Source organism: Botrytis fragariae (assembly GCF_013461495.1).
Source record: "Botrytis fragariae strain BVB16 chromosome Unknown tig00000054, whole genome shotgun sequence".
NCBI classification, from domain to species: domain Eukaryota; kingdom Fungi; phylum Ascomycota; class Leotiomycetes; order Helotiales; family Sclerotiniaceae; genus Botrytis; species Botrytis fragariae.
In genome coordinates this window covers 2,309,135-2,327,807 of record NW_023500993.1, presented here as the reverse complement: position 1 = coordinate 2,327,807, position 18,673 = coordinate 2,309,135, and the positions used below count along the sequence as shown (strand labels likewise).

At 38.3% G+C, this 18,673-nt stretch overlaps 4 protein-coding genes across 4 annotated transcripts; 3 read left to right on the top strand and 1 right to left on the bottom strand.

Annotated features, from left to right (window-relative positions):
* Window positions 1-1,300: 1,300 nt before the first annotated feature.
* On the top strand, window positions 1,301-4,771 carry Bfra_005419 (uncharacterized protein; the record flags this gene model as incomplete). Its single annotated transcript, XM_037335803.1, has 2 exons — window positions 1,301-1,494; window positions 1,561-4,771. The coding sequence occupies 2 exons, from the start codon at window positions 1,301-1,303 to the stop codon at window positions 4,769-4,771; spliced, it is 3,405 nt and encodes a 1,134-aa protein (XP_037192898.1).
* Window positions 4,772-5,745: 974 nt separating this feature from the next.
* Bfra_005418 (uncharacterized protein) lies at window positions 5,746-7,203 on the bottom strand (the record flags this gene model as incomplete). The annotated part of the gene is made up of 1 exon (XM_037335802.1): window positions 5,746-7,203. One exon carries the CDS (start codon window positions 7,201-7,203, stop codon window positions 5,746-5,748), a length of 1,458 nt encoding a protein of 485 aa, XP_037192897.1.
* Window positions 7,204-9,179: 1,976 nt separating this feature from the next.
* Window positions 9,180-10,880, top strand: Bfra_005417 (uncharacterized protein; the record flags this gene model as incomplete). The annotated part of the gene is made up of 1 exon (XM_037335801.1): window positions 9,180-10,880. The coding sequence occupies one exon, from the start codon at window positions 9,180-9,182 to the stop codon at window positions 10,878-10,880; it is 1,701 nt and encodes a 566-aa protein (XP_037192896.1).
* A 1,074-nt stretch (window positions 10,881-11,954) lies between these two features.
* On the top strand, window positions 11,955-13,193 carry Bfra_005416 (putative capsule polysaccharide biosynthesis protein; the record flags this gene model as incomplete). The annotated part of the gene is made up of 1 exon (XM_037335800.1): window positions 11,955-13,193. The coding sequence occupies one exon, from the start codon at window positions 11,955-11,957 to the stop codon at window positions 13,191-13,193; it is 1,239 nt and encodes a 412-aa protein (XP_037192895.1).
* Between the last annotated feature and the right edge of the window lie 5,480 nt (window positions 13,194-18,673).

Below are 18,673 nucleotides of genomic sequence, written 5' to 3'. Positions count from 1 at the left end.
CTAATACATATACAATACTCAGTATGAGCACATGTTGCTTGCTCCAGCGATAAGTACAAAGAGAGGAAGGAGATCTACAGAGAAGCGAGAGTTATTATTAGTCTACCGGACAATCATCTTCCTACTATGAATCCATCTATGATCACGGATTCCAGCAGTCGATATAATAGGCAATGAATACTTGGTCCCATGACTATCATCGAGCTGATATCAAACGTCATCAATACCAAGGTAACACTATTAGAGTACTTGTCTAAGGGCGTCGGGAATCAGCTGCGAGGAAGGGCAAAGTTCTTTGATAGACAGACCAGGTACCCAATGACCTTGTCTATCAGAATGATGTTTAAAGTATTAAGGAGAATGCCATCGGATACGACGCATATTGCGGTGTAGCATCGGGATGTGAAAAGCATCTCAGCTATTGATCAGAAGTGGCTATAATTAGCACAAAAGAACAAAAGAACAATGACAATGGAAAGGGAAAGGGAAATGGAAAGGGAAATGCGATTCCGATAGTGATAACGGAATGTATGTATGTATGTATGCACTTCGGCATGCTTACCAGGTAGCTCGGTAATGTGAATAACAACAATAACAAAGTGTTCTACATGTAGTCGTCGACCCCAAGGTAGATGGGTAGCAGTAGCAGCCATAATCACAGATGTAATAAATCAAAGAATCGAACAACTTAACTTTGCTTACACTTTCTCAACTCAAGGATGACAACTTGGTTATATATCCATTAGGTTCCACGAGTATGTATACACAAACCTTTATCCTGCCTCGTCTGCATATCTGAATCATCCATCCATTGACTGATACGGTCAACTCGTGCCCAGGTGTACATGATCTCCCCACTCTTGGCGAATGCCCCTCTTCATACCGCAAACATATGCCAACCAGACTACGATACCAGATCAGATAGCCATCCAGCCAGCCAGCCATCCAGCCCGGCTTAGATTCAGGAGCTCTTTATGAAGAAGGGAGAGCAACAACAACCTACAAACATAAATACATCGTTTTATCAATATTCATTTACCTTCCCTAGAGTTACTTACAAGCACGCATCCTTTTAAATACATTCCTTATTAATTCAAATCTTCCCGCGCGTTATCCTGAATTCTGATTATTTAGGAAGCCCGGGAAACTATCAAGTGTCAGACATCCGAAACACCTCACGACCTCATTATCGTGTCAACCTCGATCAAACCCGAGTCCTAGATTATAAACACTACATCTACATTACATCAACTATAGAAACTTGCGCAAGTCTCTTTAATAGGACTTTATAACCATTTGAATGCCCACCTCATTTGATAACGAAACCAACAACAATACAGGCGGAACATCACAATCTAGCAAAACTGGCAAAGGCGCTTCAGCTGGAGTGCAAATTCCCACCAAGAACGGCAAAAAGAATGGGTCGGCGAGGGATGGCGGTGGTGGTTCTGGAGGAATTATGGCTGCGGTGACGAAGAATAATGCCGCGAAATCGTGGGTTTCTCAGTTCATAAAGGCTCTCCTGAACGTACACGATTGCTAATCTGCCAACTCATTTAGTAAAAACAAATCACCCGTGGTGACTCCTCCAACTCCATCTCCGGAGACGAAGCCAGTTGTTTCCATACAAGATGAAAGTTCTGTGACATCACCTATGTTGGAGGCACTATCGTCGACCTCTCAGGGTTCTTCTGTCACGCACAATACAAACGAATGGGCTAAGGATATTCCAGCGTTTTCCAGTTCTCCGAATAACCTTATAAGTCTCGGTGAATCGCCGCCTACTCTGCCGTCTTCATACGAAGACAAGATCACGAACTACGGCTATCCGGCGAGAGAACAAAAAGGGTCTCCCAATAATCACATTCCCTTATCTTCCTCGCCAATAAGTGCAGTAGGCCGTAGAAGACCTATGAGTTACCAAATGGATGGAAACCTTCCATATAGTCCTGAAGAATATCACTCCGCTCTGGCTTATGCAGCTCGACGAACCTCGAGCTATTCACAACAATCACAGGCGATGCGATATAATCCTTATCCGCCACTCCCTCATCAACCTCAAGCCCACTTTCATGGAGCGCCCGATACCAATCTCATGTTGTCACCAAGAACTTCGGGTCTGGTACCTGGCGAGAAAGGCTTTTTTTGTGGATTTGATACTCATCCAGCTCAAGATACAAACAAACCTCCAAATAGCGTGATTGTCACCGGATTCGAGGGTGGGCTTAGTATTCATAATGTTACCAAGAGAGGTCTCAGTAAAATCCTTACTTTAGATGGTTTGAGAGGCGGGGTTTATAATGCCAAGGTCCTTCCGTGGACTGCTTCATCGGAACTTGCTTTCCAATATCCTTTGATCGCGGTCGTTGTACACGGTCCCGTCCGAACAATCAGCGACAGCTCCAGCGCCGAATATAAAGCGTCTTCAGAAAGTCCTGCCGCTCCAGTTGACGAAGAGGGCCCGAGCTCCCCAAGACTACCAGCCCGCTCCGTCAACGGCGACAACGATGATGACTTGATAGACTACTATCAAACAACCGTTGAAATATATTCCTTAAGCACAAAGAGACATATTGTCACCCTTTTATCTACCCCGAAAATACACGTACCAATACCTCCATCAAGCCCATTGTTTACAGCACCGGCCCCTATCGGTTCTTTAACGATTCGAGCGGATCGGGGTAATGTTGTCGTAGCCTCTGGTATTACTGGTGAAACATGGATCTTTCAGCAGCGGGATAGTGGTGAGAAAGTCGAATTCAAGTGTATTGGGAAGGTATGGACAACCGTTCAACATGGTCTTTCTGTAGATCCCTCTGTTTTCAACAATTTTGCTGAAGGTGGACGTCAAGCTGAGGCTAGCCCGCGATCTCAATACAAGGCCTCAATCCTGTCTTTAAATGGACGTTGGCTAGCCTATTGTCCTTCGGCAGCGACTTCTCAAATCTCACTCCGTGCTAATATCCCAGAGAATATTGCAGCAGGGCGCATCCCCGGCTTGAATTCACAAGCTCCACCTCATCTTCCTGCGGTAAACTGTCTAGTGGATACTCCTGGTGGTGAAGGGGTGTTGAAACAAGTTCTTCAAGCGGCAACACAAGGAATTGTTGAAATCTCAGGCTATGTTGGCAAACAAGGTGCTCAATATTGGAATAATTATTGGAACAAATCTACACCTCAGCAAACGAACAGTGGGAACGGGTACCCAGCCCCCCAAAATATTTCGCCTCAATTCCCTCCTACACATGGAATCAATAGCCAAGCGAGCACTGCAAGCAAGGATCCTGGTCTGATTTCAATTCTAGACTTGGACTCGCTCGCCCAACAAACCTCGGGATCTTCGATTCACCCATTGGCTACTTTCCCCGTGCCTCATGGGTGTAGTTTCCTGTCACTTGCGCCTAGCGGTCTCGCATTATTCACGGCTAGTAGTAAAGGCGATGTTCAGTTTGTCTGGGATCTTATGCGATTACACTATTCAAGGTCATCTCTCCTGAAAGGGGCAAGCTCCCAAAGCGGAGGTCTACATGGGCCACACGTACGACAGATTGCACAATTCTCGCGCATGACTATTGCAAGAATTGTGGATGTCGTATGGACTGCACCGCACGGTGAGCGTGCTGCGATGGTTACTGAGCCTGGAACGGTTCATATCCTCGATCTTCCAGCTAGTGCTTTTACCTGGCCTCCACCACGACGACGCATCCACTCCGGAAACTCTGAGCAAGTAAATCCCGATGCCAATAGTGCTGCACTTTCTGCTGTTGGGGTGGCCTCAAGTGCTGTGTCGTCATTATGGACCGTAGCTCGACCTCTGGTAGGTTCTCGCAGGCGTCGAAGTAGTGTCGGCATTCCAGGCATCACTGCCGCAAGCGTGAAGTCGCAAGCAGGACAAGGAACACAGGCATTGGCTGCTGGAATTAGCCGTTCTGTGGGCGCCGCAACTGGTAAAATGAATGAAATGCGAAAATCAGGTGGAACAAAATTGCATCTACCTAAGAGTAGAAACATTCCAAACCCAAATTGCGTCAGATTTTTCAATGGGAAACATGGCGATTCGATCACCGTAGTTGGTGGGGGCATCATACGAATCTATACAGTGAAAGGCAGGAGAGCAGATCGCCCTGTGGACAAGCAAAAGGCATCTAGGGGTGCCAAATACGTCGAGTATCAGGTACCTTCTCTACCTGATATCAGGATTGCTCCGGGACCAGTACCCGACGACGTTCTTGAAACATTGACCAGAGATGCAGGAGAGAACTGGAAAGCGAGACAAGGATCAACTCGGGTATCGCCCCTATCTGGAGCTGAATCTTCAATACCTCAAGCAGAGATTGAGTCGAATGCTCCATATCAGCCGTTTCATACAGATCGGCGAGTTAGCCTCCACGTTTATTCTCACGGGAAGACTAAATTGTCTCCTTCAACCTCTACAAGTGATTCGTCTGACAATGTTATGGCTGATTCATCCAAAAAGGCGTGGGCATTTGGTGGCCCTATAAGAAGTGTGAGACTAGATGTCGGTCCACCCCAACTTACGGAGGACGATTACCAAGCTTCTTCTTACCATCGAGCTCTCCCATCTTCCGCCATTGAGCGTGTGATGAGGGTTGCAGACAGTAATCACGAGGATATGGAGCAGATTGTGGTTACTACTCGAAGGCGCAAGGGTGCTAGTTCTAACGGTGCCCCAAGGCCAGGTGATGAGGACGAGGAAGGTTTCTTTGAAGATGATTGCGAGGTCCTGGATTTCGCCAGCCAACGGGTTTGATCGATTATAGATTTTCAGCCAGATCTTTTCCCGCTTCGTAGCAATTGCATTCAACACAACGATTGGCTGAGAAGGAGTTTGTTCTATGACTCACGGGGATACAGTTATAAACGATTGTTCGCCTTTTGATTTCGGTACAAGATCATAGAACCTTCACAGGCTTCTTTGCATTGCATCTCTTCAATCTTACCATGGTTGAATATCTCTAGGGGAGTCTGCAGTGAGCACTTATGCATAACTTAGGTTTAACGGCGTTTTTGGTTACGGACATACAAGTCTTTGGGCTGGGTGAGCTAGAGGCTAGGGTACCGGCGATATGGAATAGCTGGGATTATACAGAATGGCCTGATATGCTTTTGTGAGATACCATAAACAAGAATACAACAAGTAATTTTTCCAATTGACAATATCATCTCACTGTACATCATTGATTTCTTGTGGCCGAGTGCATCTTTCCAATGTTTTGACTCTGTGTTCAAACCCATGTTGACGATTTAACACAATTTGTGGTGGTGAATGGGGTATCACGGAGATATTTTGTACAGCATGTTAAAATCCACTTGAGCTCTGGTATGAATGCAAGTCTCAAAATTTAAACAAAACCGATACTGACCATCGTGTCATTGGCCTACTTAGGGGGTACACGTGTAGGACGTAAATCGCGCATGCGTGATACATCACGAATTTGTGGGCACAGGTTTCATAGTCCAGTTCTCATGCTTTGGTCACCTTTCGGGAAATTCCAGCGGCTATCAGATAGCAAGAAACACGATGATTTGAATTGAGGGCACGAGGCTGTTTTCCATATCGTGACTATTGGGCAAAGATGCAGTGGTCCTTTTCGGATCCCATCAATTGTAGTTTGAAAATTGGTGTCATATCTGAGAACATTCTAATGTCATATCAGGACTTCCGCCAACTATGGCTGGGCCCTCTGTAAAGCCTTGAGAATGATGTCTCTAGCCCACGATAACCTACATAAATCGCCATACTGCTCCTGCAACCGGGGTATTGTCATCATCCTCCATGCTCCCGTTTACACTTTTGATCCATTCCTGTTCTAATGCCACCGCGTCTGATTCTATTTGCGCCATGGCTTCCAACTCTAGCAACATACCACCCACCAAGGCCCTGAGCCCGCCCACCACACTTGCCATTGTAGACTCCTTTTCTAGCCTTCCGAGATCTTCCAAAGCATCTCGCCATCCTTCGAGTTTCCTATTTAGAACCAAGCATTCGTCTTTCCACGCCAGGTCTAGTTCCTCAATGAACACTATTTCCTCTTCATCATCCAACATCTGATCGTGATCTCTATCCCTCAAAATCTCCTCACATCTGATAACCCACTTCTCGAACTTTCTCACGAGCCTTGCATATTTTCCTCCGGGCTCGCCAAGATTCCAAGTTTCGTTGAGCACTTCATCGAGTAGTTGTATCTTCTCTTCCAACCCCCACCCAGGAGTTCCTATATCTTGCCACTCTTTGAAAGCAGCAGCATTGGTTCTTCCAGCTTCCTCTACCTCCAGGCGAACTAACTCATCGTGTCTCTTCACTACTGATTGGAACTTTGCCCCAAGCTTCTTCTTCGCACTCGCTCTCCATTGTCTGTTTACTAATTCTGCATCCCGATGCAACAAGTGCAATTGTAATAATTCATTCTGGAGCTTTGCGGTTTCCGCAGTGATGGCGATGTTCGCAGGAAGTTTGCTGGGCGTCGGGGCGGCGAGGAAGGACGCAGGATGCGGTTTAGAACCAACGTTCTTTGCGGGGGAGAAGTGCTGTTGGAGAGTAGAGAATGCAGGTTTGCGAATGGATGAATCTCCGTATAGAGATTGTGGACGTGCTCTCACTGGGGCATCTTGTGGCTGCGCTCTCTGCGAGGTTTGACTCGGTGGGCGAGATCTCTGTGATGTTTGACTGGGTGGGCGAGGTCTCTGTGACGTTTGACTGGGTGGACGGAGGACAGTGGAGGAATTGTTTAATATTGTCGATGAAGAATTTGTACGTAGATGGGTCGGTCTTGTAGTGGCAGAAGTAATCGACGAGGTACGTATGTGCCGATTTGTAGAAGTAAGGGGTGGTCTTGAACGATCTTTTACGGGTTCGGACGTCGCAGCAGATGAATTTCGAACAGACGTTGATCGAGCCTGACCACCCGTCGTAGGAGGTTTGGTCACATTTGCCCGGGTAGATGGGGGACGTGTAGAAGCATTGCTGGTCGCAATGGAACTCGTAGTCGAAGATCGTGTAGATGTGGGAGTGCTCGATGCGGTTGATATGGTTGTTCTTCGTGGTTTGATGGGTAAACGACTGGGTGAAGCTATATTTTCGGGAGCTGCGGCCACAGATGATTTGATATCGGGACGAGTTAGATTAGTAATTCTCTCTGAAGGTTTACGAATTGATCTTGTCCTTGATGGTATTGTTGACATGATTTGTTTGTTGATAGTTATGGTATGTGTGAATTGGATATTCAATTATTTGTTAATAGTTCTGTAAAACAATTGAATGTAACAATTGTGTTGCTCTGTTGACATGTTATTTAAATATTGACATCCTAGCAGTCTTTTTATTTATTGATGCTCGAGTACAGCAAGACAATGCAGAAAGCAATGCAGCATTGCATGGGGAACAGAATCACTTGAAGTTGCGGTAAGTCACGAAGCTACGAGGTTGCTACGGGTAAATCAGCTATTGGCAAGTGGTGAGTGGTGAGTGGTATTGAACAAGTGCGAGTCAACTGTACTTATTGACTTGTATTCCTCTTTACATCTGATGTTGTATATGTGTGATACTGGAGCATCTTCAAGAGTGTGTCAATCAGATAAAAGTATGTCGTGTTGTGTCGTGTCGTGTCCTTGTGTTTCGGTTCGAAAAGACTCGCAGTGACTATCTAGAGTACGGGTATTCGTGGTACCTTACACCATTGATCGAGGCACATACATTATCGCAATCAAGGGGCCGCAATCATGCAGCTAATCAATCGTATAGAGTACAGCAAATCCATCGTCAACTCGGCCAATTAAGTAAGATTGATCGATTTAGTAGCGACGACGAGATCAAGTGAGCCAGACAAGCAATACAACCGACCTAGGTACTCTCTAGGTACTCTGAGAGGAATACGATATCATTGATAAAGTCATAATATATTTGATACTTCATTTTTCTGTACGAGAAAAGGTTAAATTTAATGATTTATCGAGAGGACCATAATGATGATCTTCCGGGAAGTACATGTATATACGTAGTATGTGTGTAAAATATATGTGTATGGTATATACACCCATACATATTTATATCTATATATACACATGTATATCTAGATATAGATATATATCTAGATAGATAAACTTGCCCTTCTCCTAAAACCCATCTCCTCATGCATAGCATGGCTACCTAACCATTTGATTCAGCCCCAATCTCTAATACGAGGTCTAGAAAGCATTTTCGTAACCTCACACTCACTACCTGTTCAAAGTACAACATCATATCACATCGCATCACATCACATCACGTCACATCAATACTACAACAAGGTATACGCATACGTCAACATTATCTCGTCAAGGTCCCTTGCTATCTCATATCCTATCTATTGATCTATCTACCCATCTACCCATCTATCCATCTATCCATCTATCTGCCGGCATCTACGAAGATCATCATGACGATCATTCTCATACACACCTGAAGTTTCGGCTTTGAAAATACCCCCGCCATCTACGCACGAATCTTTATATTCTAAGTATAGATTGAAATGAAAAGAATGGAATACAAAAGGAACCCCCCTTGACCTTCTCCCTCGGTCTCCATCCTCACTTCCCTACCTTCTGCCATAACAAAGCATAATATATCAAGCAGCATGGAATATACTCAAAAACACCTCATCTGAAATTGGAGGTGGGTATTCATACTATCGTACATCCCATGTATTGTTCATGATGGGATGAAATCAAAATAAATAAAATCCTGCTTCCCTTCCATGGCATCGGTCTTTTTCCCTTTTTTTTCAGCGTAAATTTCCTTCTAGAACTCCTCATCTGTTTCAATTTCATCATCATCAATATCCAGATCCATGCGTTGTAGGACAAGTTCAATAAGAACTCTAGTCAAAACAAATGCATGAACGTATTGCAAGATATCTAGTCCATACATGCCCTTGCGAAGTTCCCTTTTCATCGTTCCGTCGTTTGACCATTTCAAGGGATCCCGGTTGGCGACCTTGTTTTATATCCCACCCAAAGTACCAAAGAAAGTCGAATAACTGTGAATTTGTGTGCTTTCTGTCTTCTTTTATTTCTCTCTGATTGCTGCACCTCTGATTCAATTCATTACACCGAAGAATAATTATCACTTGAACAATCGCTATTTTCTTTTGAGAAGTTACAGTCGAGAGACTTGAAACAAGATGAATACAGCAGTCAATTCGCCCTATCGAGAGCCCCTCTTGAAGTACACAAAGGCGCTTCCCAGTACACCAGTAGAATTGAAAGATTCTCAACAAACAATCATGTCAAAAACCTTGCCTTCTTTGCCAGCAAGAACGAGCTCTCTGCCGGAGAGGAAAAGCCCAAGAGCAATGTCAATTCCACGTCGAGCCGTTGGGAGTACTCCGATCGCGTCAAAAAAGTCTTCCATTGCGAGCATATCATCTTCGGGTTACTCTGATTCTGTCCTTTCTCGAACTTTGTCCGGGGGTAGCAACTTTACCAAAGATTCACTCAGCTATACTGAATCGGAGTTTCGAAAAACTCCCCCGATACCAGAGCAAGATGAACAGAATCAGATATCTCCAACGACACCAAGAAAGGATATGGGAAGCCCAAAATCTTTATCGAGTTTGAAATCTTCTCCAACGCAAGAAATTTGGAGGAGGAGATCGTTGGTAACTCAGAAGGGAATTGAGTTTCCTGATTTGAAACTTCTAAAGAGTAACGGCTCAACGGCAAGTCCTCCTTCCAAAAACGGCAACTTAGCACTCGATCGTTCCTTGCCCAAACTGCCAAGTCAGGTTCTCCGATATAGAGAGCTTTCTGATCGAGAACGAGGTCTCATACCTGCTCGTGAAGCACCGCAAGCACCAGCAGTACCGCCGATGGGCGCAAAAATTTCGAAGCTGAAAGACATCAGCAAACGAAAAGCCACAGATCAGTCTCATGAACTCAGTGGGCATGGCGACCTTAGCACTGACCAGTCTAGAGATCTTGGAGAAGGACATACGTCACAGTCGACAAACGCACCATGCTCGCCTCATGGAGGTCTGCCAACACCAGAATATTTAAGATCGGATGAAGATCAAAGTCAACCATCTACACCACAAGTATTTTCACCGACTACACCACCCAGCGATCTATCATCCGCAACCCAAGTACCAATGAAGTCGGATGCTAGTCACGCACACGATATTTCCGCTACAACAGCGAGCGACCAATCAACTTCACAACAATCTCCACTCGTGCCTAATCTTCTTCATGGCAACCACTCTCGGGATCCCTCTGAGACCTTAACCATCACATCTCCCCTGGATGTCGTCCGGTCACCGCAACCCCAAAAGCCACATGCCACCAAAACCATTCTTACACCTCAGCCCTCACCTCCAGCTGAATCGGCATCCTTCTCGCCATCTATTACATCCACGACTCCAACTGTCACGACAAACCCACATTCCCGTCAGACTTCTCGAACAACTACCTCTCGTGCAACGTCTCTCTCTTACTCTTATTTCCCTTTATCGCCTTCCTCACTTCCCGCTCCTGGAACAATTCTACCAGCTCCTCCCATTACATCACAGCATATTGATTGCTTTCAAAGTCACAGATTTATGCGGCGATCACGAAATAATTTATGTCCACTCCAATGCCAAACTTGCTCGAAGGGAGACTATGAACAACAATGGAAATGTACATGGTGCTGTTTAAGGGTGTGTTCTGACTGCATGGCTGTTTTGGCAACAGTACGAAAAGACCTGGGTGCTTTCTTGAAATTGATTGGAAAGGATGCGCTAAGTGAATCTGATGACAAGACGATAATGGTCGGGAAAGATATCGGTGAGAGGAGTGGAAATGTGAATCAGGAGAATGAGAATCGCCAAGTGGGTGTTGAAGCGTGAGAGAACTTAACGGTGATACCATGGGATATATACGTCTTTGATGCGGAGTTTTGGAGGTGAAAATATCATGGTATTTCAAGATCAAAGGCGGTCTTTATGCATCAATTCCAATCGTTTCATTGCGCGTAGTGTTCGCAACAGTCCGTTGGATGTATTCTCGGAACTGATCCTGCATATCCACATGCAATTTGATGGGCAATCGCAGGTATAGCAAGAAGTCGAGCTTCTATTGGGATAAACAGGACTAGCTTTTGTGTATATGACTAGTTATTGATGAATGTATATAGTATATTAGTGATACTCAGCGGAAATTATCTTGTTATTGTACATTGGATCGATCAAGGGATGATGTGTTAGCATCAAGTCGAAGTGCATAGTCGGTCTGACCTTCCACTTGTATTTTGATCAAACGATATCCAATTCCCAAGAGAGTGGCTTGAACCGCTCAAAAGCCCTCGGGTAGGGCCAGTTTTACTTATATGTTGTGAGTTATTATGCCCAGGTACAATAAGATGCCTGCTGGTCTACGGTTGTAACCCCACTTCTTCTCCTTAGGTTAATTGACTCATTGATAACTGTAAGGAGTGATCCGGAGATGGCAACAGATGAGATATACATATCACGTCAAAGGTCTTTTCCCCTTAATCAACATCAGCACATCGAAGTCTCTAGCGAGCTTTAGGGTGTCTTATCTTATCTACAGGGCTGGACTAAGGTTAAACTTGGAGGCTAGCAAAACCTTAAATGACTCATGTTGACTAACCTTGGTTTTCGCTCATTTTTGATGAGTTGAAGCCCACTTTACTCGATTAGGACAATCATACTCCCATATGTGTGATAGTTTGGAAGCCATCAAAAAATCGTCGATGTCACATTTAAAGGGCTCAAGTATATAACAAACAGTAAGTTCTCATTTCTAATCTTCTCGAGAATTCACATTAGATCATCAATCGTCTACAACACCACAAGCACTTTACACTACCTGTTTACTGCGTCGCATCGCTTGTCTCCGTACATCCAACGACTTTCATGCTTCCAGGTCAAATATCCGTAAACACAGTACGCCACTATAACATGTCTTCTTCTATCTCAGATCTTTATACTCGACCTGAAGGGGTACATGTCATTCCAAAAGAATCTCTCGATCTACGACTGGACTCAGAGATCGATTATGATCTTTTACACCCTAAGCCAATTTCAAGTGAAAAGAATATTTGGTTCTTCTGGCATAGTGGTTTTTCCAACATGCATCATTATACCCAACGAAATGTTCGCGCCTGGCACCGGAGGTTCTCAAAGCATGGTTGGACTATCCGTGTAATCGATCGACAGCCATCTTCACCTCTAAACGTCGCGAAATTTCTGGACATTAACGATCTGAGTACCTTCCCTGGTGCTTTCATAGACGGTACTATTGGAGGCGACCACAGCCCTCAACACACATCCGATCTGGTCCGATTTCCCCTCCTCCTAAAGTATGGTGGGGTGTACGCGGATGTGGGGATGATGCAAATCGGTGATCTAGACCGTGTGTGGCGGGAGACCATCGGTAACGATGCTTCGCCATTTGAGCTTTTGTCGTATAATGCAGGTACGATTGATGAGCGTTGTCTCACGAATTACTTCTTAGCTTCAAAAATAAACAACCCCATGCTTGAAAGGTCACACAAGTTATTACTGGCTTTGTGGGCTGCAGATGGCGGCAAGACGAGCACAGAGGGAATGCATTCTAGTCCCCTGCTGAAAGGGGTTCAATTGATGGGTGGTTCGTTCACTATTGAGGAGGGCGGAAAAACTATTTCGGCTGAAGACTGTAGCAAGCTATTGACAGATTACATCATTCAAGGACAGGTAATGACGATGGTACTGGGACTAGTTGATGAAAACGACAATTGGAATGGACCAAGATATTCTGCTGAGCAAGTGTATGCCATCGAGTACATGGAAGGTTCGCAGCTCATCAACGAGTTCACGGCTTGGAACGGACAAAAGGCATTTGATCTAATGTCACTTTCAATTCCTCGTGATAGGGAAGCAGAGAGCCCGGAGCAGAGGCAGGCAAGAGAGATTGTGGAAGCTTGTTTGATAAGAAGTTTTGGCTTCAAACTCGCTCATGGTCTTATTATACGGGTACTTGGTGAGACGCTGGGGTCGCTGTGGAGAAAGCATGATGGATCAGATGCAGTACCTGGAACGTATGCAGATTGGTTAAGACATGGCATGATATATTGGACGCAAGATGAGCTTCCACCGAGAATGGATTTTCAGATCATGGAGCCAATCAAAAGAGGATCTTTACTAGTAAGCATTTAATAAATTAGATGACATAATACAAGAGTTCATGATTCAATGTAATATAGATATATATTAAAAGTGGTCTCATTATTATACTAGCTTCGCTAAACTTTCGAGGCTTACTATTTATGAATAGATTCATTTTCTATAATTACGATAATAACCGAAATTATAATCGAAGTTTTATTGGAGTAGTAATTATATTAATGGTTATATTAATGATTATATAGTAATATTCAATATATAAATATCTTAACTAGTATAAATACAACTTAGGGTCTAATGTACATTGGTTTGTCGTCGAAAGAAGAGACAAGACGTAACGAAGAAAGAACATAAGGGGAGTAGAGGGATTATATCAAATATATTACAATATAAAGAAAAAATAAGTTTTATGTAAAAAATCAGATGAAAAGTATAATAAAAGAAAAGAGTAAGAAAGAAAAGAAGTAAATAAAGGAATATTATTTTTGTATATTCGTGAAAGCAAATCAGATAATTATATACTCTATTATATAATTATATACTCCTATAATAAAACCAATTTTGTTATTTATATATTTATAAAACGCTTAATTGATTAAAGTTTAGTTTTTCTGATTAAATAGAAAAAGAAGTTTATAGAAACATCAATAAAACTATTTAATTTAATATATAATTCTAAACGAAAAGGAAGTTTAATTAGAAAGGTAATAACTAAATTGAAGTAATTATAAGCTTTAAAAAATTATAATAGGGTTTAGAATAATCTTATAAATAATGATAAAATCGATTAATCAATTGAATAAATAAAAAAGATATATTCAAAAATGTGTTTGTAAAGAAGAGTGTGAGTATCTAAAGCATATTTGCTGCCTTAAACATTTTTTAATATTAGAATCTGAATTATAATTAAAATTAGAACTAAAATCTAAATTGGAATCTAAATTAGAATCTAAACTAAAATTAAAATTAGAATTTATACTTATTCGAATATTAATATTAGCCATCAGAAAAAAAGAATTTGAAATCTACAAATTCATGGGATTACAAAATTATTATAATAATTCATAAGGAAAAAGAATTTCTATGAATTCGTAGTCTGAAAATTCTTTTTCCCCAACGGCTAGTAAAGTAATAATAAGTAATAGTAGAATAATATAAAGATAAATGAAAGATATATAGGAAAAATAAAAAGGAGGATTATTATTCTTATAAAGAACAATAATAGTATATATGTTGGTTTGAGTAGAACACAGAAGACGTAGAACCTAAATGTAGAGTCTAATTATTAATGTGTATTCTATCTAAGGAGCTAGCTAATTGTAGGAAGAAGAAAGCCTTATATAGGCCTTACTATAGGACTAGCTCCGCTGATGAAGGCTATGAATGACTTAAGGCCATTCATTCGACCTCTGTTCACATAATATATACTATTAATATATAAATTGAAGATAAAATTATATTACATTGATTGTTTTTAGAAATCTGAATATTATAGACTATAAATGAATAATAGAATAAGATCTTATTATAATAAAATTAATAAATCTTTAAGAGGAGAAAGATTTTTATTATTTCTCATAATTACTTTATCTAATTAAATACAATTAAACATATTAAATGATTACTATCGCATTAGCTAGAGATAGATTAAATCGATTATGAACTTACTATAGTTAGTATCAACTGCTATCAGCCAAACGCCTTTTCACACCAAAACTCATCATTTATAATTATAGATTTCTTTATAATTTATAAAATAATATATATATTTTCTTATATTGATTGATTTATTTTAAATGAAAATATAATAAAAATAAAACGAATTATTTTTAGGATTTTTATTGATTGAATTATATAAATAGAAAATAAAGTATTTTTAAAATAATCAAATTTACTAGTAAAATAAGCGAAAATCAAGCAACTTTTTTAATATTTTAATTCAATTATATAAATTTTCACAATATAAATTTTTAAGAGATTTAAAATTTCGAAAATATCAATTATTATTATAAAAACTTTCGAAAAATAAATTTTCAGATAATTTGAATTGTAAATAATAAAGATTTTTGTATTTGAAAATATAGTAAAAAGCCAATTTTTGGTGTGAAAATGGATTTCGGCTGATAGCAGTTGACTAGTACTGTACTACTTTTACATAGATTTAGACTATTTTATTTTTTTAATATTACTATTATAGTTCTAGTAAGATACCGATATTTGAGCTCTAAAAATTCAAAATGATTTTAGGTTTTCGAGGTATATTTTTTAACCTTGTTCAACTTTCTTCAAATTTTCCAAAGGATATCGAGTTATATAATTCGATTTTAAATGAAGATTAACACTAGGATATCAAGATCTTAATTCAATTAAAATGAATATTAGAATAATAATAATACAAAAAAACCAGGTACTCAAATATGAAAAACACTAATTGAGGTATACTAATTGTAGATTTTGATATCTAAGGTATCAATATATAGAATATTACTATATGAGGTCATTACTAATGGTTATATTATTTAAATGATCAAATGAAAAGCAGTATATATTTCATTAAAACTAAATCAAAATCAATAATAATCTATCGACTATCACATTGAAAAGAATTCTAATTATTAATATTAAATTATTTGTAATTGGTAATTGGTAAATGAAATTGTGTTTGAAATTAATTGATTTCTTAGTGATTCACAAAAAATACTAGTCGTCGAGGGAAAATAATTTAACAGACTATGAACTCGTAAAATTTATGTTTTTGTTTATTATAATAGTTTTAGAATTCAAGAATTCGGAGTCTTGCAATTTTTCCCCCCGATAACTAATATTAATGCTACTGTTATTATATATATATGTATCAATTCGAATTAATATTATAAATACGGATATAAGTCTAATTATAATATGAGACGCCTTTTCTCGGCTTTTAATAATAAAAAATAATAATCATAGACTTGTGAATACTCTCTATAATCGTATTTTTATAGCATTTGGGATTTCTATTTATGTTCGTGTTGTACAATTTTCAAAATATTAAAAAAGATTTCTAATGTTTGAAGTCATTTAAAGATTTAAAGTAACTTGAAAAGGTGGCTTATATATTAGCTTAAGTGGAATAAATCCGATTATAAGTCTAATTAGTATAAAACAATCTATATATTTCGCTTGCTTCTCGCTTTTGGCTAGAATATAGATATTGAAAACAAAATTGAGCTTAAAAACTTTTAAGTTTAATAAATCTAATAAATCTGACAAATCTAATAAATAATGTAATAATGTATTTGATAGCTATATAATAATCTATATTTTTCGTTTTCCTTTTATTTCTAGTTTGAATAAAAGTACTAAAGATATTATTACACTTAATATTGGATCTCTTATGCAATCTCATATTAAATCTTCTATTTCATTAATCTTGCAATAGTTTTTAAATAGATCTTCCAAATCTCCATTGAATCTAATAATAAGATTCCTTCTCTCTCTTCTTACTCCTCGGAAAATTTCAAATTAATCAAAAAAATTTATTCAATCCTTCGAAAACTTCGAAAACTTCACAACTTCAATTTACTTCCTCAACCAATTCTTTTTTAAGCAGACGATTTACTAAGATAAAAGAATTAATGTTGAAATGATTTCAATTCATGTAATAATATTTTCTTTTCAAATTTCACCCTACAAATAATTGACTCTCAATTTATTGATTTATTAATTCTTTTCAGTTAATATTCACGTATTTACTTTTCTAATCATATACATTAGGTTTCTATACTTTTTTACTTGATTAGTTTCCAATCATGAAATGTATTATAAACAATATATATGTATATGAGAATATATATAAAGGTCAATCTTTAAACCCTTAATCTTCATTGTCCTCAGGTTTAAAGAATTAAATCAATATATAACTTTGATTCAAAAATAACTTTAGCTAGAATAATTGATTGTTTATTTGTTTCTTATCTATAATTATACTTTTTACTATCGGGTTATACTGTTTTTGTTTCAAGTTTTTGTTTCTGAGTTTCTTTCCTTTTCTGAACAGTCAAACAATTTGATAGTTTAATATAATTAATGAATTAGAAAAGTAGTAGAGTAATAGAATGATTATTTTTCTATTGAATATGGATTCTGATTCAGATTCTGATACTAAAAGATATTGAAGTCAAATACACTGTAGAAACTTTCATTCCTACTTATAAATCCATTTTCAAAAGCATCTTAATTGATTTTCTTAAACTTTCATTAATTGATACCATCATTGTTATGCGCGGTCTATCATAGGATCAACGATAGATTCTGAAAGCTTCCAGCTGTTTTAATCAACTGACTATTTCTATGATTATTATTTTCACTTCATAAAAGATTATAGATCAGATTAAATAGATGAGAACAATTGATACTGTAATCTTATTATTTAATACTATACGGAATAAGCTTTAGCTAATCGAAATTTTTGTTTATTATTCATAATCAATCGGAAAGGGTTCTAGAATTATATGTTCTGAAACCAACATGTTAAATGAATACATTACTTTTACAGCGTAACATAATTCCACTCGATTAAATATTACGAATCCATAAATTCGAATTAATGTTTTCAAATTTGACAAAATTATAATTATAATTTGTTAAATGTAAGGACGAGCTTCAAAATTTTTAATTCTTATTATTCTCGGACTAAATAATAATGATTGTTAAACATATAATCAAATTGTACTTTCTGGGAAGAAAATAAGCTGGAGGGCTCGTAGACCCCTTATATTAATCTTTTTGAACAATTGAACTTAAATATCAAATAATCTTCTTCTCACTTACTAATAAACAATTATATTATTTGATTCATATTATAATTATTTTTAGATCGAAAATATCATCAATTTTTATTAGGGTTATATTAATTATAGTCCCTTCATTCTCTATAAAGGTTTGTTAAGAAGAAGAATATATTACATATAGTTATATTATTTTAATTAAAATAATCTTAATTCAAAAATAGTGTTCTATATAAATTAAAATATTCAAATTATGATTGAATTCTAACTTTTAAGAATCATTTCTTAAAACAATAATATTTTATATGATTACAAATGAATATTTGGTAAATCATATATCATATCAATTTATACATTATATAGTATAAGTTTCATCGACAAAATAATATCATTGATGTGTTTCATTTTTTTATGTATCTTCAACAAACTTAGAAAGTCTATTAAATTAAATCTAACGTTTATGTGATTGTATTCTTAACAGAACATACATGGGAAATAAATACAAGACAGAATATTATACTAGATTATATAGGCTATGTAATCAAATGTTTATTATATTTAAGTCTGTATTATATTAACCATTGAGAGATCAATGATGGATAATATGATCAAATCCTTAAAAGAAGAGAAATTGAATGTTAATTTATTTTCATCCTTAAAAAATAATTGTTCAAATATTTCCAATGGTTCTTTGAAATGTGTAGAAAAATTCTGTTGATTGTTTATAACATTGATTTTGTGTAT